This window comes from Diuraphis noxia, unplaced genomic scaffold (genome assembly GCF_037042655.1).
Source record: "Diuraphis noxia isolate RWA-SAM2 unplaced genomic scaffold, SU_Dnox_SAM2 contig0001, whole genome shotgun sequence".
NCBI lineage: Eukaryota > Metazoa > Arthropoda > Insecta > Hemiptera > Aphididae > Diuraphis > Diuraphis noxia.
The window spans coordinates 105,948,922-105,969,999 of record NW_028301711.1 but is presented as its reverse complement, the minus strand read 5'-3'; the positions used below and the strand labels follow the sequence as shown (position 1 = coordinate 105,969,999).

Genomic DNA, 21,078 nt, shown 5'->3' with positions numbered 1-21,078 from the left:
TATTATAATATTACATTTAAACATTTGGTTCTTTGAACTTTTGTAATGATGCATAAAACTACGTCTTGTGCACCCTTATTGAGGACATTTTTATAGTCGTCTGTTCCCATGATTTAGTATGTCCCTAATTTTAATGATTTCCAGAAATGCTGTCTCTCCTACATTGACAAGGATCGTCGCACCCTTCCCTAGATTGATGCGGCTGGTACCTAGTTGACCGTGAACTATGTAATGCGGGACGCTAGTCCATAGCATTTATGATATTTAAATGTAATTTAATTTGTTTGTTTATTTATTTTATTTCTTTAAAAAAATCATGTTTTTTTTATAAAATAACTTTATCCTTCTAATGATATATTAATAAAATGAATCATATTAAAGTTTAGAATCAATTAACCTAAAAGAAATAATAATACTTAAGTATAATTATACTTCAGTACAGAAATTTCTGTAAATCCTACACCAAAGCACTTTTACTTATGTTTGTTATGAAATTTATTAATATATTATTATTATCATTCAGTTTTTGAAAAATATATTATTATTATTATATATATATACTCCAAGTATATATAAATACAGATCATGAACAATGATTTTGAAAATAGGGTACAATTGTTGACAAATATTTGGAAAAAGTTTGTGTTTAATTGAAAACATAATTGTACAATTATTAAAAAAAAATTAGCCAATATTTGACAAATAATATTTAAATGTTTGAACGTTTTCTGGGCAATTAATTTTAAAATATTGTACAATTTTTGACTGATATTTGACCAAAGTTTGTGTTCAAATTTTTATCAAATAATATGATCTGGTTCAAATGACATTTATCAAACATTTGGTTGATATTTGCAAATGTAAATAAAGTTTTATAGAAATGATGTACAATTTTTAAAAAAAATTAGCAAATATTTGACAAATAATATTTAAATGTTATAATGTTTTCTGGGATATAGTTGACGGATTCGGGGAGAGTATAAAACATCAAGCCCGTTGACGGGGACGCGATCGGTACATTATTTAGCTTCAAGCCCGCACTCCCATGAAAAAGACCGTTTGGAACTGTCCTAGTCAAAGCCGAGATTCGCTAAGAAAACTGAAAAATTATTTTAAGTCCGAGACCGTTCGTAACGGTCCGCGTCAAATCCGAGATTCCCTAAGAAAAATAAAAACGGTCTGAGACGTTTCAGTATTGGAGCCAATCTATGTCTCAGCTTGACAAAAATCACAGACCATTCGAAACGGTCTCCAAAAGACCGTCTGTAACAGTCATTTTTAATCTAGATTGGAGAAAGTCGGACCGCTCGGAACGGTCTACAGACCGCGCGAGAAGTCAAGAATTGGCGAGGTGGGTTAACCTGTTGAGTTTTTACCGTACGTTCCCGCCACGCCGCAAGTTCACCGGACACGAGTTATCAACCGCAACTCCGGCAAACAGTACTTTGTCATCAATCGTGTGATATCCACGTGCGTTTTTCACTCGCCATAAAATTGATAAAAATTGTGAAAAAAATCACAAAAATGTAACCAAAACCATTCAATTTAATATTGATGAGGTAGATATGGAGCTGTTTATCAGTGAAGTTAAACTTCATCCAGAAATATGGAACATATCTGACAATAATTACCACGATCGAACTAAAAAAAGAGGGCGTGGATTGAAATTTGTAGTGTTTTGTGAATGATTCGACGAAAAGGATGAACGGGATAAAAATGATATATGTAAGTACTTTTATGTAATTCGTTCTTTATTTTATAATATTTGTTTTATTTAATTTTTAAGAATATTATTTGAATACATTATTTAATTATACAATAAAAAATATAAAGACAATACCGTCGTTTGGGGTTACTTTGCTCCGATTTTTACATTTTTTTTTTTTTTTTTTGACGTAATATGTATAAAATTAAAAAAAAATGTCTTGGATGGTTCGATTGTTTAGAGTTCCCCAGACCTAATTATGGCCTAAAATTGAACATATCTCAATTACTTTTTTTTTTTTTTTCAAAAGTGGAGCAAAGTTATCCATAGGGTCTGCATACTTTGCCCCGTCTCAAAAAAGTCATATAAAATTGTTTAATTTAGTATCTGGAGCAATGTTAACAGTTGTAAAAAGAAACAGTACCATTAAAATGTATTTTAGTAAAAGGATAAAATGGATAAAATGCAAAACAAATTATTAAATTTAGTTCAAATCATTTTATTATTGTTTGTATTTTACTTTATATCACAATAGAGACTTATAAACTAAATATTAATAAAGTAATTGCACTCATATTGCACTTAAACTTTAAATAATTAAAACTTTAACAATTAATAATACATTTTTTGGAGGAATCATTGTATGTTGTCTATGAACTCTAGTTTAATTTAGTTAAATAAACTTATAAACTAGGTAAGTAATTGCACTTAAATTACCTACTACGAAATAACAAAAAAAAATTAATTAAGGAATTATTATTAGTATATGTTGCTCAGTTCTGGTACTCTGTAGATGTTTCTAGTTTTCGAGATTTTTATTGGCTCATCTATTCCTCCTACCACATCTTTCCACTCATACTCTAAAACATCAGGCACTTCAGGCCACTTCCAATAAGAGTTTGATTTTTTCATGGATTTTATCTTGGCCGTGTCATCGCTCAACTCCAAAATGACACCCGGATAAAACTCATTTTCGTATGTTACAATACAATATGAGCTTATGGACTTTACTATTGGCTTAAACCTTGGTATAGATGTCTCTTGTACAGTCATAACTTCTTCAATTTCTTTATCTTCTGCCAAACATCTCTAACGGTAGGTCTCCCAGTCTTCTTCGTCTTCTGATTCATCTTGATATATTATTCTGTCTTGCGGATGAGCTGCAGTGGAGGTAGATGGTTCTGAAGTTAAATCTGCTGTGGTAATACTTTTACCTGGGGGAACATTTATTTTTTTCTTTTACCACCAGGTTTTTTTTCCGTCCATTCTGCCCTCTTTTTCTCCAAACAAGTTACGAATTATTACTCAATTGTACTCTGTACATCATCATCTTGACCAGGAATTTTTTTTTAGCAACACTTCCACATCACATGGGAAAATTCCACACGCTTGAAACCCAGATTTTAAGTTGTTTGTTATAGTAGGGTTTATTTCTATTAACAAACGGCCCAAAAGAGTTGGCATAATTTCTTTAGTCGCCAAATTATTGCCATTATTTTCTTTACACTCTCCCAACAGTTTCCTCCACGAACCCTTTACACTGCGAAATACTGCCACATCTAGTGGTTGTGTGATGTGTGTACTGTTAGGAGGGTAGGCAAATGAAAGTTATGTTGTTGGTCACTTAACTCCAAAACTCTAGGTGAAAAGTGAAAAGCTACATTGTCACAGATAACAATTTTTTTCCGTCTAATCTGCGAGTTTCAGGAATTAAAATGCTTTCGAACCATTCAAGAAAGGAAGCAGAATCAAACCAACCACTAGTACTATTACTGTACCGTGTACCAGGAGGACCTCCTTCAGTCCAGGTACTCCATATATGGCGGGATTTGTATGACACAAATAATGGTAACAATTTTCCCGAAGCACTACCGCAGAACATGATATACGTCCCTGCCTTAGAGGTGGTTCGAATATGCTCGATATTTAGTTCCACGTCGTGCTAATACTTTTTTTTTTTACCGGGATCGTCAACCAGATTTGTCTCGTCAAAGTTGAAAATGTGGGCTGGAGGAACTCCCTCCAATTCTTTAGATAAGAATGATATGTACTGCCTTAAATCGTTTTTTGTTATTCCCGCACGTGATTTTTTAATATTGTCGGCAAACCGTTTAGTTAGTTGGGGATGTATTTTTAAAAATTTTAAAACCCAATCATGCCCAGGAACATTAGATTTAAACTTTTTCACAACCCGACCAATTTGTTCAAGGTAATGTTTTACCACCATTTTTAGATCAAATTCTCCCATTGGAAAGCCATAATTACTGGCCTTTATTATACAATTAACAAATATATTTTCTTCATGTTCGGTAAATATTGGTGGCACACCTGGATTAAGAACATGGTAACCTTTTAATTTGTTCAAAATTGTACGTCTAGGAATACCAAATTCTAGAGATGCTTTTCTATGAGATAATTCTTTATTTTTAATTGCTGCTAGACATCTGGATAAGGTTTCTTCTGTATAATTTTTATATTCGCGGGATCCCAATTTTCTAGTATAACGTCCAGGCATTTTCGTCTATGAAAAAAAAAGCTATGCAGGATTACCTATTATTAAGAAAAACTTTTATCTAATCTAGAATCGAGAATAATAGTTGATGAGGAAACATTGCGCCAAAAGACTATAGTAAAATACTGGTGCAAAGATACTCCTTTTAGTTGTGCAAAGTTACCCAAATTATGAAATTTGCTTTTAAATTATTCAAAAGTGGTTTAAACACAAATCTTGATACAGCATCGTTTTCGCAACAAAATTATACACAGAATGAGTTATATCTTACCTTAAAAATTCAAAAAAATATGCGTTCCACAGAGAAAAGTTTGACAACTCAAATTCTCACGTGCTAAACGACTCCAAAAATGATAACGCACAGATAACAGAAAAAACTTCCTTTATATATGGAGGTAACATATGAGATAGCTATAACAGTGCCACCAACACACGAACTAAAATTAAATTATCACCATTTTCAAAGTCACCAGCTATCACCAAAGGTTTTTTTTTTGGAGCAAAGTTAACCCGGGGGGAGCAAAGTAACCCCAAACGACGGTAAGTAAGTATCTAGTTTACATATAATTTGTTTGCCAAGGCACACTGCCGATATCTGAAACAAAATAATCAGCCAAATTGTTTCTTGCATTGATTGACTGATTAGTAGCTCTTGGAGTATGTTCTGATGCGTCTTGTTCGATTTCAATGAATCCTTCTACTCTCATTGTTTCTTGAATGTTAAATCCATCTCTGGACCGTACGAAATTGTGCAGAACACAACTAGTTTTTACTAGAAGTATGCATAAATCTAAATTTGCATTGATTGGTTTATGGAATATTTTTCATTTATTTGATAATATGCAAAATGCACTTTAAACATATCTTCGAGCATGTGACAGTCTGTAGTTGAAAATCCTTTTTTTAACGGACAAAACTTTACCGCTATAAGGTCGCATTATTTTGGGCGAAAGAGAAAATGCCTCATTTCCGATAAACGTGAAGGGTATTTTTGGATTTTCAGTTCCGGGGAGAGGTTGACTTCCTGGGATATTCAGTTGATTATTTTGGAGCTTCAATGCTTCATATTAAAAGGACTATTTTCAAATATTGTACTGTCAGATTCTTTACCAAAAGCCCCTACATCAATATAAATGAATTTGTAATTCGCGTCTACAATTGCTGGCAACACAATTGAATAGAAATTTTTGTAATTGTTGAATAGTGACCCACTGTTTTTTGGTTTTCTAATTCGTACGTGCTTTCCATCTATCACGCCTAAGCAATTCGGAAAATGGGCATATTTTTGAAAACTTCGAGCAATATCTTTCCAGCGTTCTTTTGTAAAATCAGGAAAGGTCTCCGCGCGTAAACATTCCCAAATTGCATTGCATACTTTTCTTAAAATCTTACCGATAGTCGTGTGTCCAATTTTGTACGACAAGTGTAAATCTACCTGATCACATCCGCTGCCTAAATACCTGTAACTAAAGAAAAAACATAAATTTATAAAAAAAAATTGAGAACTTCACACCATGGACCAACTATTTAGGGCGGAAATTTGGAAAGGTTGTATTTAGGGTGATACAGTTAAGTTACATTTTTACCAAAACCTCACCTATGCACCAACTAGATTCAATTTCCTATCGCACAAGATAATGAAGTTGAAAATCGTAGCATTATTTCGACTACTTATCGTGTACAATGACACAAATAAAAAAATTAAATAAAATAAAAAAACACTCATCATTGTAATATCAATACATTCATCGCTCCGCTCAGAATCTTAAGTAGTTATAAAACAATTACTGTATTTTCAGGTACCTCTTGTATAAAAAAATGGCGAAATGTCAAGGACAACTTTTAAAAAAGTTTAAACAAAACAAAATCTGGACAGGCAGCTGGATCAGGAAGAAAATATATTTATGCCCGACAATTATCGTTCTTACAAACTGCAGGTGCTACTACGGAAACACAATCCAGCTGACGAAATAGATGAAGAGCTAACCCAGCCAGAGGAACTGGAACAATCTCCTCCCTACAACCAGCGTTCTACGAAAAAACGCAAATTGGATATAGAGACCTCCTTAATTGATTTTATGAACACTCCAATTCCTACTCCAACTGCTCGTCATTCAAGAACTTAATCCAGACCGTTCATTTTTCGAAAATATTCTACCATCTATATCTGATTTTACCGAAGACCAGAAACTAGACTTTCGCTGTGAATTACTCAATATTATTAAACGTATGAGAAAACCTCCACAGAGAATACCTCAATATCATACATCTTTACCTTTTACTGAAACATCGGCTATATCCAAACAATATGCACAACTCCAAAATGTTCAACAACATCCTTCATATACACGGTTGCCACAAGTTCGCCCTTTTGAAAATATTATATATTCAATACAATTTGTTCCACCTTCAATCATTTCTCCACCCACCCCGTCCACATACAGTGACGAAAATAGTATGGATTTATTCAGTAATGCAACTTTATAAATAATAACATAAACTAACTTACATAATTAAAATTTTGTATTATTATTTGCACCTGTTAAATTTTAATAAATAATAATCTTTTTCGAGTTAAAATTGAATATTTATTACAATCATAGAATTATTATTCAATTGTTCAGGTAATTCATTTTCAAAACAGTAGAATGATATAAAATGCATATAAAATGCACTTAGCTTAAAGTCACTGCTAGCATTTCCAATGGAGGTATGCAGAGTCTCATACATGTATCTTGAGACTTAATCATGTCAGTTATTTTGTCTGCAAGTTCATCAAACGATTGAACACTCATACGAAAGTAGTTAATAAACTTATCTGGATTTTCTCGTAAACTCGAAAACAATGTAATAAAGCCACCTCTAGCTAGCTTTACATCGATGTAAGAATGTACACAGTAACGTCTCTTTTTTTTAAAAAACAAATTTTTTGTATACAATGTACGCGAAAATCGCACGTTTTTTTTTATAGACATCCATCGCCAACAAAAAAACAAATACGATTGATGGCATTGTTACGTACCTTGGTCACCACGTTTGTATACAGCCTCGCAACGGTACCGCACGTTAAAACAACGGACATGTGCATGAGTTTCTGCGGCCACGCAGCGGTGTCGCAGCAGTGCCGCACATTAATTAACGCAAGTGTGCATCTAGCCTTACATATTATATCATTTCTTTCTTTGTCGTCCTTTTCATCAAACGATAGAAAAAAATTCTGACTGATGCTTATCCAAGCACTTCTTTTTTTGGTCCTATGGTGATAATTTTCATCAGCGATGTTTCAAATTTCTTTGTGACTTTTGACCTCACCGATCAACAACTCAATGTCAACATCGTCGATTTCGGACATCTTGCGTGGAAAAATCGGACGTGTGCATGAGTCGATATAAAACAATGTACTACTAAACCGAATTTGCATGCGCGGTGCCGTTGCGGCGATGTTGTTATCTGCGGCAGACACCGACCGGGGCTAGTACAGTTCGGCCCCGAGATAACAGGCAGAATAATTTTCATGGAATAAACGAATAAATCGGGGCCGAACTCAAAAGCAGGTGCACCAACATTAAAACACAAAATATCCCAATGCATTTCCCAAATTTATGTATTTTCAACTTTAAAAATTATTGTAAAATTATTGTACAATTATTGTATAATTCAAATTTATGTATTTTTAAATTCAAATATTATTGTATTTAGCTTACGAACTGTTTCCCGGGAAAACCGTCATAGATAGGACAAAAATCATAAGGGGTAAAATTGATCCCCGTTGAATACTTCGTAAGTTCTATGGTTTAGATTTTTCGAAAACGTGTTATTTAGGTTTTTTAAAAACATCGTATACGTCAAATGGCTTTTAAAAAATAAAAGTTTTAAATAATGACTTTTTGGAAAAATGAAAAACTGATCCTAGTGTAGCATCTCTCGGAAAACAAATCGACTTCTATGCAAAATGTTCGTTTGGCCATCGGTTTACCGGGAAAATTGACAATTTCGTAATTAGGAAAATCACGTTTTCCAGCTGTTTCCCGGGAAAACCGTCATAGATAGGACAAAAATCATAAGAGGTAAAATTGATCCCCGTAGGGTACTTTGTAAGTTTTATAATTTAGATTTTTCGAAAACGTGTTGTTTAAGTGGCATATTAACAAAAAGTTCAAAATAATTATTACTTAAAACATTAAACAGACGTATACCATAAGGAAACGTATGGTTATACGAAAAATAACTTTATGTGTTATTCAACTTTTTGCTTCCCAGATTACGGGTGAAATAATGGTCGTAGGTACTTCGACCATAGACCCTTTTTGAATTGTCGTACGCTAAATTACCAGAATCTCGAGTTTCATAGTGATCGATCGAAAATTCAAAATCCAAAAAACACGTTACTACGTAATTTTCTAAGTACAAAAAACATACAAAAAAATCATAACTCCCGAACCACAAGTCGCATAACGTCGATCTCGGTACCCATCGATTCGGCGCAAAGTCCTCTATAATATTCAATTACAAAAACGGTTTGTTGCGCCCAAATCTTAGTGCCCATGCCGAAAAAACCGAAAAAAATGTAAATTTTGAACTTTTGAAGCCCCAAATTACAGGGAAAAACGGCTTCTACGGTCTCGACACAAGACGCCAAATTTGATCACCGACCTTCAAACTACCCAGTTCCCGAGTTTCAGAAACATTGTACAAAAATTAAACATTTTCAAAAATACACCTAGGGGGGGTGTTCAAAGACCCTCGACTTCGGGAATGCGTCTTAGAAGAGCCTAAACCAAAACGTTTGGTGAAGCAATGGTCCCCCTAAGTTGAAACCTGTCCGAAAAATACTAGATTGTCTAGATTACCTACCTATTTGTGTATTTATATTACATTAAAATACAGTATTTGTAATTAAGGTGATTTGTTTTGAATGAAGGAAAACGATTTTTGTTATCCGACTACTTAGATTTACTTTTAAACTTTCAAACGATAAGTAAATAAGAATGTTCGCTGTGGATGAAGGACTTAGTATTTTAACAGAAGCAAGCTGCAAATGGTATTGTGACTAAAATTTGAACCTCTGTACTTGACTATTTTATAGTTTTATGCAGTTATATGTTTATTTTTTTATGCATACATAATAACTTAATTTATGACAAGTCTCAAAACCTTTAACGCTGAACAATAGGTATAGTAATTACAAAATAACAAGAATAAATATTATGTTTTCTATTCAGAATTATTGTGGTCGTCCATTTGCGGACGAGATTAATCACACATAAGAGAACGAGAAATTGTGAACCCAAAACTTTATCGGTAGAGAAATTTATGAGGATTCCATTTAAGTGGTCAGTGTAACAAATCTTCCAGTAGTTAAATAGATAGCTTTCAAAAAGCATAAAAAAACCAAAAAACAATACAAAAAAATTTGTTTTATCAATTATTATAGATTATAGATTAGTATAACCATGGTTGTATATAGTTTTAGAAGGTTACCATTTCAAATCTTAACCAATATTTGAGGTTATTAATTTATTTTTTGTTTTTAATTTCATGATAAAGAAAAAATGATTATTATCAATTTTGATATTTTTGATTTAATTTTTAAGTATTTAAAGTATTTTACACTTTTTGTTTTGTTTAATTGAATAATAATTTCACTACAGTGTACAGTATACAAATTTCAAATCTAAACAGTTCTCCTTAGATGTGGTTTTTGTAAGTCGTTCATAGTTATTAGTCATTATATTTTGTGTAGATTTTATTTTATATAACATTGTTATTATTTCTAGGTGCAATGTATAGACAAGGAATTAAAATCATCGCAAAAAACAAGTTAATATCATGTTATCTACAACAATTACATACCTACTCAATTCATGTAAGTTTGGTATAGTGTTACAATTTCTTTAATAGGTGTATTATTTATTTAAAGTTTATTTATTTCACATCTAAAGCAACTTAAAAGAAATATGGAAAAGATAATTATTTATCTTACAAAGTTACAATCGGGTATGGATTGATTACTTGAGAATTTGTAATTATTGACTGTTCAATTTTATAGTAATGTTAAATGTTGATAGAATTAATAATTCATAATATTAAATAGTTTATATATTTATAATATAATTATTGATTTTAATTTTCTCTATAACACATAGACAATTATAAATAGTATAAGTATACTCTATAAGCACACCACTATAATACATTAATAAAATTTGAATAATATTGATTATAGTAACTATTTTACATTGATACAATTTTCAGAATAATTTTATTAATATTATTTTTTATTATTTTTTTCAGCTTTAGTCAGCAAGATACAATAATTGACATAGGCATTTGTCCAGGACAATAAGGAGATTATTCTGTTTTGAAAATAGCTTTTTACTAACAAATGTTAAGTTGTAAACTTACACAAGCAAACAAGTCCCATCTCTATTATTCAACAATGTATTCTTCAGTTCATAATTTTTTTATATCATATGGTTATATTTTTTATTTTTTAATGTATATTTTATTTTATTTTTTTGTTTGTGTATAATAGCAAACATAAGCCATAAATAATATATATATTTTTATTTCATCATTATAATTTTTAAAAGATTTATAAAATCACAATTTTATTATTTATACATTTTTTATGTGTGTATCTTATGTAACTATTTACCTTAAACCTAAAATACATAATATAGATTTAAGCAAGTAAATACAATTTTTAAGTTTTATATATGGTTTATATGCTAATGTATATGACATGATCGTGTATTTCTATAACAGTGCCTTGATGTTATTGGTTTACAAAGGAGCACACATGCACTTATAATCTTTTGTCAATACATAAATTAGCAATAACCAAAATTATGAGTGCTGTGTAACACGGATTCACCAGTGGCATTACAGATATAATTTTTTTTGAATATTCAAGTTTAAATTGTTTTAAAGTGTGGAAAGATAACTTCAATATTTTAGGTTATGGATAAAATGTGTGTTACCAATATGAGTTTCATTGAATACTATTTTTTGATATTTTTGATAATTCATGTGTGAGGTCAAAATTAGCAATAAGTTCCGAAATATAGTATCATACAATTTTATAATTTATGACAATGCTTTACACTAGATGGTGCTGGATCAAATTGTTGCTTAAAATTAGTTGAAATTTAAATTTATTTGTAAATGATTCTATACCTTTGGGAAATATTTAATGCAATTTGCAAAATTCTTTCATATAGAAATTATTCATTATATTACCATTCAATATATAAATCATAAGTCATAATCATTTACAGAATCGTGACATAAATATTGATACAGCTGCAGATGTGCAAGAGAGCCAAATTAAGATAAAAGTTAGGAAATTCTATTGAATCGATATCATTTGTAAGTAACATTAATTACTTTACCAATTAATTTGTTTTGTTACATTCAATTTTTGTAATGGCCCACGCTGCATTATGCCAGCAGGGCCTCAAATCTATCAAAAGTCTACTAAAAATACTCAGCTCGAAATTGAAATTTTCCATATAACTTACTTTACTAACTACTTACTATCTATGACGGTTTTCTCGGTAAACCGTTGGCCGAACGAATATTTTGCATAGAGGTCGATTTGTTCTCCGAGAGATGCTACACTAGGATCAGTTTTTCATTTTTCCAAAAAGGTCAGATAGCCTGATTATATTAATTAAGTCTGTTAGCTGTTATGTTCATTAATATTTTTGAAATAGAACCAAGACACAGATTACAAATTTTAAAAAAACTTTTGTTGTTTATTTATAATTTTTTATAAATATCTTAAGTTCAAATATGACAATATTTATCAAAACCTTAAAAATGTTCAAATTGATTATAGTAAAAAATATATATAAATAGTTTAATTTTTATATCTTAAGATTGAAAAATTGAAACAAGAATTCTCATCAATACATTGATTATTTTAGTCAGCTATCCATATGGGCCACAGCATGTTTTGTAAGCTTTTCATTGATGTGTTTAAAAGTTTAATGATTCGTATTTATAAACCATACCATATGTTCATATTATGTGTCAGTTCACCTGTAAATTGTTAGGGGTTATAAAGCCCTTCAGAAGCAAAAAGTATATGATTCACATTCATACTGTTATCTAAAAATACTTAAAATATACTACTAATATAATAAAAATAATATAATACTTAAAACACAGTTTTTTTTATGGCCATTCACTTTTAATATAAATAAAAATAACATTATTTTTTAATTTCCAAATCATATTTTAAAAACAATGTAATAGGTATGATACCTTCTTAATTATACAATTTTTCTCTTAATAACTATTATATTTTTGAAAAAATGTTTAACGTTTTACTAAATAAAATAATTCAACAGAAATATAGTTCTTGAATAGTTAGATGATGTTTACAGCAACTAACAGCTTTTTTGTTTTGTACTAATATACATTGTTTCATCCTCATTGTAACATAATATTTTAATAATTTGGAAGTTTCTCGTCTTAGGCGCCTTTATTGTTAAATAAACCAGCAGTAGTCTGTAAACTTGCAAGAAGGATGTAGGTTGATCATTTGGACCAATAGGTTGGCATAGTGTACCGTAAGATTGCTACAATTGAAGTATAAACATTAATAATATGAATTTATATTAACTATTCAAAAGTTATTTTACCTCCAAAGAATTTTGGTTCATCTTGTTTTGTTGACATATTTAAAAACCACACGTTTGCAATAAATAATTTGTTGAATCCATAGGCGACACAAAACTCATATAACATTGATTTCCCAATCATTGAGCCAAAAAATGGTTTTCTCTAAAACATAATTAACAAGATACCTATAGTGAGATATAACAATGTGATGTTAGGAAGCAACAAGTAAAATTATTGTTTATTAATATAGTTGAACAAACTTATCTTTATTACTGCTTCAGATGCCCTCGCTGGATATATGCGGAATTTGCGATTTATAACATCAGATAGTGAAATAAAAATATTTGAGAATTTTTCAGTTTCTTCACTGTTTGAACTCTTCAACGCATTGATGTTTTCTGTAAAAAGTAATACATTTATTTTAAATAACATTATGTGTAGTAAGTAGATCTTAAGGTTATTATATAAAATATTATTTATTTATTAACTTCTTCAACAGTTTCATGGGGAAAATGGTAAGCACGCACCATATCAAACACCAACCGACCTGTATGTTTTATGTGTAATAGTGTTATAGTTCAACTAGCAGTGGTTAGGTTCGCAGCGCAAATACTAGTGAGCTATGTGGTGTAATGATGTGTAAGGTGTGTATATGAGTATATGTGTTTGTGTGTATAGATCGGTCAATGAGAAATAGGCTGTTTAGTTGATCCAGACCTAACAATAACACACCTCCTACAGTGATAAGTACAATTAATGACATACCTTATTTATTTTTCGTAAGTGGACAAGTAGAAAATTTACAACATACTCAGGGATAGGCTCCAATTTGTTGTTGAACATAGCCATCATTTCGGTGACCAGTCCTCCTCAAAAACATCAATAGATCACCGTCTCTGTTTAGTTGCTGTACAGATTCTGCAATAATCCTTGTTGAATTTTCTCTTTCAGATCTGGAAGTACCATCTCTGATCTAAAAAAAATAAATACATACAGTTGACATTATTCAACCGCAATCAAAACAGTAATTATGTTGATTCAAATATTGATAATAATTAAACAATTACCATGAGATTATTGATGCTTTGTTGAAATTCTACAAAGAACTGATTTTCCACAATAGTCAGTCTTTCTGTTTAAAATATAAATAAACATAAATATTATTATTAAAAATATAATATCTTTGACAATAATGATAATTTAAAACAATTTGCCATGCTAGAGATACTTTTAAAAGCGACACTTATTTATCAACAAGCATGGTACCATGCACACCATTAACAAAGCACAAATATTCACAACACAACTACTATTTACATATTAACCTAATATCTATAATGGTGTTAAATAAATTTTACACCAGGTTAAGCTTATGAAAGCAATAATAAAAAGATAGAGCAAATAGAAAAAAAATATTTATTAAATTAAATACAAATATTGATGACACTTACTAATTTTGTTTTTAAGAATTGATGTTACACTGTCGATTATTTTAAACATGTACCTAACAATAACACAAACATAAAACACATAATACATACATATAACACAAACATTTATGGGATAATGCAACATAGAGAACATAGTATGGTCAGTACAACTAAGATAACTCACGAAGAAAGTCCCAAATATTAGGGTGGCGTCCAATTTGAGTGAGCAACGTTGCATGGAAGGATTCTAAGTAATTGTTGGTCCGGTGATCTTGACCAAAAACACTTAAAAATCGTGGACCAATTTGCAAAAACCAATAATGGTAAATGTAGTCCATCAGGAAACGATTCATAACCTCATTAATTTCGGGAAATTGTAAGGTATAATTAACAATCGTATTTAATCCATCTTCCATACAAAAATTAGGGCACCCCAGATGACCCCTTTCAGCCGGTAGATGAGGCAATGCTAGTACCTGAAATATAAAATATAATTGAAATACAATAATATTAACTTGTAAAAGAGAAAATCAAATTTACCATTCTAAAAATACGAGCTGCTACATCATGCCTCTTTACCAAGTTCAAGACACCATTCACTTTTCGGTGACAATATCTAACAACCGACTATAACATTAAAAATAAATATCATTAAATTTATCTGACAGGTATGATCAACAAAATGTGTTTGTTTATATTACCTGGGTATAATGGAACCAACAGCATAGTAAGTTACTGTTAGGGAAGATTTGCTGGACAGCATTCATAAGAGCACGCTCATAATCAGTAACAAAACGGATTCCATCATAATTCAAAGGTAGAATATTGCGTATCACAGCGAATAACGCACAATACGTTTCCTCTGTCTCACTCCCCAAAAGGACAAAGACCATTGGAAACGCCTAAATTATAAAAAAAATACATATTTAGAGCATAGTTATAAGTAATAACAAATAATATAACTATAAACAATTGCTTACTACACTTTTGTAGAGAATCTGAAATGTCAGGAAAGATCGCAAGTCCATTGGCACTTGAGGTAGCGTCTTATACGTACCATCTATTCCGACAATCTCTACTGTAGCCAACTGTTCACGATACTTTTCAATTGCCGAAGTATTCGCAAAAATAATTCCAACAGTTACTCCATTTACAATCAATTCTTGATTGAAAAAGGCAGTTGAAGGAATTTGGAATGTTGAGGCATAATTTGCATTCCGGGGGTCTCTCAACATTTCTGCAAGATCATGCATGTCCTGAGGTAATTGTGGACGTCTCGATAGTCTCATCCTTTTTGTTCTAGCTTGTGTCTGGAGGAATGTATAGCGAATGGCAGCCTGGGGATGCCTACCAAAAGTTAAAAAAAATTATCATATAATTAGCATAATTTATGTATTTGTATTTCAACACAATAATTAAGTTAATTAACTTACCTAATTATTTCGCTATTATAGAGACCTCGAATTGATGGGGTTGTGATTGTCCGATCAATAGCTCTTTCACCTAGAGCGTTCCTCAGGAATGGCACATTTAAATCAATTTCATTCGGCTCATGATTGTGTGGAACTACAATCAAAATTTGGTTGTCCATCTCGTTTCTACTGATAGATGCTGAACCATGACATATAGGACGATTGGGATTTTTTTGACGCTCACAAACCAAAGTTATTTTATTGATGAGTAACTTTTTTTTATAATATTTATACCCAAAATTATCAACATAAAATTTTGAGTTGAGCCGAATGCCAGGGATTGTCCTATATGTTCTTGCTTGTTGTTGTTGTTGTTCTTCTCCTTCTTCTTGTGGCTGATTTTCTTCTTGTTCTTCTGCCTGTGGCTGATCTTCTCCTTCTGCCTGAGGTTGATCTTCTTGTTGTTGCTGTTGTTGATCTTCTTCTTGTTGCTGTTGTTGATCTTCTTCTTGTTCTTCTGCTTGTCGTTGATCTTCTTCTTGTTCTTCTTGAATCTGAATGGCAGCAGGACGTTGGGCGTAGTTGTGGTCTTGTAGGAAGAGGTTGAGATTTGCTACACCGACTTCTTCGTGATTGGCTGGAATGACATAGTCATGATCTCTCAATGCCATTTTACTATGCTAAACAAAACTTAAAAAAATATTAAACAAACAAAAGAAATATATGTATAAATATAAAGTCGGTTGGTTTTAAGAAAAACCTTTTATATATACTTATAGGCAAGTCACAGAGATTGGTCTTGAGAAAAACCGTTTATTTCTTTTACTTATAGTAAAATCGCAGAAGTTAGTCTTAAAAAAAACTGTTTTTTTTTCTCGTAGGTAAGTGGCAGGTAAATGGCAGATATATCAGGCTATATAATAAATTAAAAAATTTGTATTAGTATCACAGTCATTCATAGATATGATAAAATATCTAATTAACATAATTATTTGTTTTGTTACATTTACATAATATTAACAACTCTTAAAATAATTCATTAATAATTATTCACTTTACATAAGCTGAAGCTATTTCAGTTAAAACACATAGGTACATAATTTAGGTAATAAAAATAGAGATTGATTGTTAATCTTATTTTCAGTGTCTTCCACAGTTAATAATTCATGAATTATTAATAAGAAAAAGTTTTAAGTTATTTGATATGCTTTATAAATATTTGACTTAACAACATTGCACATTCTTCCAGCCATAACTACCATGCAATTTTCAGACATATTCAATTTTCCTAAACAGAATAACTGTATAGTTATTAAAATATTCATAAAAATATGTGTAACTGTTTAATAAAAAAGACAAAGTTATGGTTAAGTTAAGTATTGCAATTTTCAAGATGTCATCAAAATAGCTATCATCAACCAATGACCATCATAACAAGATCCATGGTGTTTACTGCATTCAATATATTTGGAAGATTTTTGTAAGCAGCATTCAGTATTTTCAAATCTGTAATTATAGAAAATTAGAATATTTTAAACATTGTAACAATCAATCTGCAGAATTCTGTTCAAGTAATGATGACCAAAAGCACTGGTATTTAATTTAGATAGTGGCAACAGAAAAACTAAGTGATCAGTGTTAGTTTTAAAATAATACATCATGATCTTTATTAATCAATATAAAATAACAATAATAATATTAATTTATTTATTTCCCAACTATAGTTTAACAATTTATAAGATAAACAAAATTAAATTGCAGTTGTTAGACACTTCTAAGCCATTGGCTGTGTTCATAAAAATATTAAAAGTCTAAACAATATAATAACAACAATAATTAATATATATATAATAATGTTGGTTAATACATATTTAAGAATATAAGTAAAAAGATAATGAGCAACAGAGCATGAAAAATAATTTTTGTTTTAAAATAATAGAATGACAATATATTTAATGTTTAATGTAGTTGGATAAACTTATGCTAAGCTAATTATATTAATAATAATAGTTTTTTTAAGATGATGAAAATTATAAAAGCTATGAGGGTTAATTTTAAATTTAATAACACCTAATGGAAATTGGAAGTGTGTTATTTGTAACATGTAAAGTATTATATTATTTACATTGTAAAAATAAGGAAATTATTTACTTTATAAGTATACTGATATATATTAAGCTGTTAATGTACAAAATACAAATAAATAATTATGTTGAAATTGTTTTACAAAAACGTGGTATTTGAGTCTATAGTTACGTAAATATAGTACTTCCTAGTCGAAAAACTTATTAATTAGGAGTGCACATGCTATTAGGAATATTTAATATTATCTAATAAACAATAAGAATAAAAAGATATATTACAAACAATAATTCATCTAAGAACATATTATTAAGGTAAAAATTAAAAAATATAAGTCTTACTTACGTTAAGATGAACCAAATACCAACTTTCTAATAAAAGCGACAAACGTAAAATGACCGTTAAAGTTATTATAGACGATTATTTGCTATTTGAAATTTTAACGGACGAATAAATAATGTATCCGGTGCTGGGGACCAGGCTGAGGAATTCTAATACTCAAAAATCGTAGTTGAACTGTTTACAATGTCGAATGGTTGGTAATAATTTGAATTTTTGTATTTTGAGGTTAGTGTTCGAACTCTGAATAATCGAAAATTCCTTATCACTGGGCCGAACTCTTATCACGGGGCCGAACTGTACCCATCCCGACACCGACCGCAGCGGTGACGCAGCGGCGCCGCAAGACATGCGCACAGCACGATTTGATCACATATTAACTACGCCGTATTTGCGGCGCCGCAGCGGCAAAAAACGCACGTGTGCATCGGGCTAAGTATTCGCAATACTATTAAAATTCGTCAAAATCTCGGAAATGCACAAATTATTTTGTAGTTACAAATTTATAAAGTATTCTAAATACTACTAACTATACATTCAGCAACTATTATATTATAATTTATAATTTTTTTGTATTTTTCTCTTACTCATCATATTTTATTTTATATTATATTATATTATATTTAAAAAAAGTAACAAATATTCTATAAAAACAATTGTACATGTAAATTTAAACACCCTGAAATATTATGACAATACCTAAATTTACTGATTCATCCAAATTTAAATATAGTGTAAGTTATAATTTTTTAATTTAAATAACATTAAAAAAAAAGTTCTTAAATGTAATTATTTTGCCAATGAACACTGCCAACATCTGAAACAAAATAATCAGCCAACTTATTTCTCGTTTGAATATACTGGTTATTTGTACTTGTTCCTCCATCTTGTTCTGCGTCACAAATCCTGTAACACTCATGGCATCTTGTATGTTGATTCCATCTCTAAGTCTAAAATAGTTATGAAGTGAACAACATGTTTTACCACTTGAATGGCTAAATCCAAATTAGCATTTATGGTCTTATGAAATATTTTCCATTTATTTGACATTATACCAAACCCACTTTCAACATGCCTCCTAGCTCTGGAAAGTCTGTAATTAAAAACCCTTTTCTTATGAGACAAAACTTTTCCACTGTATGGTCTCATGATGTTCGACGAAAGGGAAAAAGCTTCATCACCAATTAATGTGTAAGGCATATTTATATGAGTACCTGGAAGGGGTCGGCTTTTTGGAATGTTTAGTGTAATATTTTCAAGTGCCTTATAAAAATTTGTCTTTTCAAAAATCGTACTATCAGATTCTTTACCGAAAGCGCCAACGTCAATATAAATAAACTTGTAGTTTACATCTACGATGCCGAGCAAAACACTTGAAAAATAATTTATATAATTATAAAAAAGTGACCCACTCATCTTCGGTTTACGAATTCTACCGTGTTTGCCATCGATTGCCCCTAAGCAATTGGGAAACTGACTGTAGTAGTACTTCCCATATAACACCACAAACTCTTCCCAAAATTTTTCCAATATTTGAGTGTCCCATCCTATAAGTTAAATGTAGATCTTCCTGATCACAACCACTTCCCAAGTACCTGTAATGAAATTACAACTCATATAATTATACTCATATATTTTATATTCTGAGCGGAGCGATGAATGTATTGATTTTACCATGATGTGTGTTTTTTTTTTTTTTTTGTGTCATCACGTTTTGGGGCAGTAAAAATGCTTCGATTTTTGACTTCAGTGCCTTGTTCGATCAGACAGTGAATCTATTTGGTACTTTGGGGGGTCAAAAGTAAAAAATTCTTAATACTTTCCTAAATAATCGAGAAAAAAAAACTTAAAATTAAGGGGAAAACGGGAAATTTTACGCACACTCATTTTTCGACAAATTCGATTTTAGTTTTTGATGTAACATGAAAACAAATGACCATAGATACATGAAATTTTCACCGAATATTTATATAAGTATATTCTATCCACCATGCAGTTTTCAAAAATGTTTGACTTAATTTGAACTATTCATAGGCATTTGAAATTTTCGATCATTATTAGTTTTTTTTTAAATTAATATCGGTAAAAATTAATTTGTTAGGCAGAAAAGCTTGAAAATTTAATACAAGGCTCTTAACATATTTTTACAATAGCAGTTGAAAAATAAAATAAATTTATAGTCACAATTTTTTTTTATAAGCATTCAAATTTTGAATTTTGACATAATACGTAATAACCACAAAAATTCGCAAATTGTTTAAAGCTAGAAATTCATAAAAAATTTTCTTTTTAAATCTAAGATTTGAAAATTTAATACAAGATTTCTTAAAAATTTGTCAATCTTTATCACAAAAAAAATGTCCACCGGAAATTTAAATTACATTTTTATTAGCATTTGAATTTCAAATATTGACAAAAATTCGTCAAAACCATGAATATTTGCAAATTATTTTGTAGTTCAAAACTCATAATATTGTTTGTATTTATATCTAAGGTTATAAAATTTAACACTAAGTTTTCCATAAGTTTCGCTTCAAATAGCTATAGAGAAAATTTGAAGCGTCATTATAGGAAAAATGTTTTGAGCGTTTGAGTTTTAAATTTTTATGAAATCTCGTAATGATAACGATTTATCCTCAAACCAGGTATTCGTCCCAGACAGCAAATTTAGATTATAATAATCTTATATTACTATTTAAAAAAAAATATCAATATTACAATTGCTATTACATACGGTCTTATTACACGGTCAACTAGGTACCAGCCGAACCAAGATAGGGTAGGATGCGACCAACTTTGTAATTATAAGAGAGAAAGCATTTCGTGGAAATCATTAACGTTAGGGCAACACGTAATCATGTGGTTAGACGACTATGAAAGATCGTTGATAGGTGTGCACAGGATGTGGGATTATGCATCATTACAAAAGTTACAAGAAACAATGTCATAAAGTAATATTATAATGTA

The 21,078-nt window shown here is 30.4% G+C and overlaps 1 protein-coding gene, 1 long non-coding RNA gene and 2 pseudogenes across 3 annotated transcripts; 2 read left to right on the top strand and 2 right to left on the bottom strand.

Moving 5' to 3' along the window:
• The first annotated feature begins 1,550 nt into the window (after positions 1-1,550).
• Positions 1,551-6,704, top strand: LOC149063156 (uncharacterized; annotated as a pseudogene).
• A 3,058-nt stretch (positions 6,705-9,762) lies between these two features.
• Positions 9,763-10,920, top strand: LOC149063155 (uncharacterized). Its single transcript, XR_016189462.1, has 3 exons — positions 9,763-9,920; positions 9,995-10,083; positions 10,512-10,920. It is a non-coding gene; the product is annotated as an uncharacterized LOC149063155 (long non-coding RNA).
• Positions 10,921-12,397: 1,477 nt separating this feature from the next.
• LOC149063154 (uncharacterized) lies at positions 12,398-13,280 on the bottom strand (annotated as a pseudogene).
• LOC149063153 (uncharacterized) lies at positions 13,068-16,822 on the bottom strand. Of its 2 annotated transcripts, none has more exons than XM_089217403.1 (8): positions 15,712-16,818; positions 15,259-15,625; positions 14,980-15,180; positions 14,819-14,905; positions 14,463-14,754; positions 13,916-13,980; positions 13,614-13,821; positions 13,068-13,246 (listed from the first exon to the last, which is right to left on the bottom strand). In XM_089217403.1, the coding sequence occupies exons 1-7, from the start codon at positions 16,359-16,361 to the stop codon at positions 13,660-13,662; spliced, it is 1,824 nt and encodes a 607-aa protein (XP_089073529.1). In that variant the 5' UTR covers positions 16,362-16,818; the 3' UTR covers positions 13,068-13,246; positions 13,614-13,659. The 2 variants fall into 2 exon arrangements, 1 of the variants encoding a protein (XP_089073529.1); XR_016189754.1 differs by lacking the exon at positions 13,068-13,246 and adding an exon at positions 14,300-14,352 and having other exon boundaries at positions 13,757-13,821; positions 15,712-16,822.
• Positions 16,823-21,078: the final 4,256 nt, after the last annotated feature.

Bases quoted from the DNA above. Each gene is read 5' to 3' on its own strand.
- LOC149063153 (XM_089217403.1), bottom strand. From the start codon at position 16,361: ATGGCATTGAGAGATCATGACTATGTCATTCCAGCCAATCACGAAGAA. The intron at 15,626-15,711 runs GTAAGTTAATTA...AACTTTTGGTAG, and splicing joins TATAATAGCGAAATAATTAG to GCATCCCCAGGCTGCCATTC. The intron at 13,981-14,462 runs GTGAGTTATCTT...TATTTTAAACAG, and splicing joins TAATATTTGGGACTTTCTTC to AAAGACTGACTATTGTGGAA.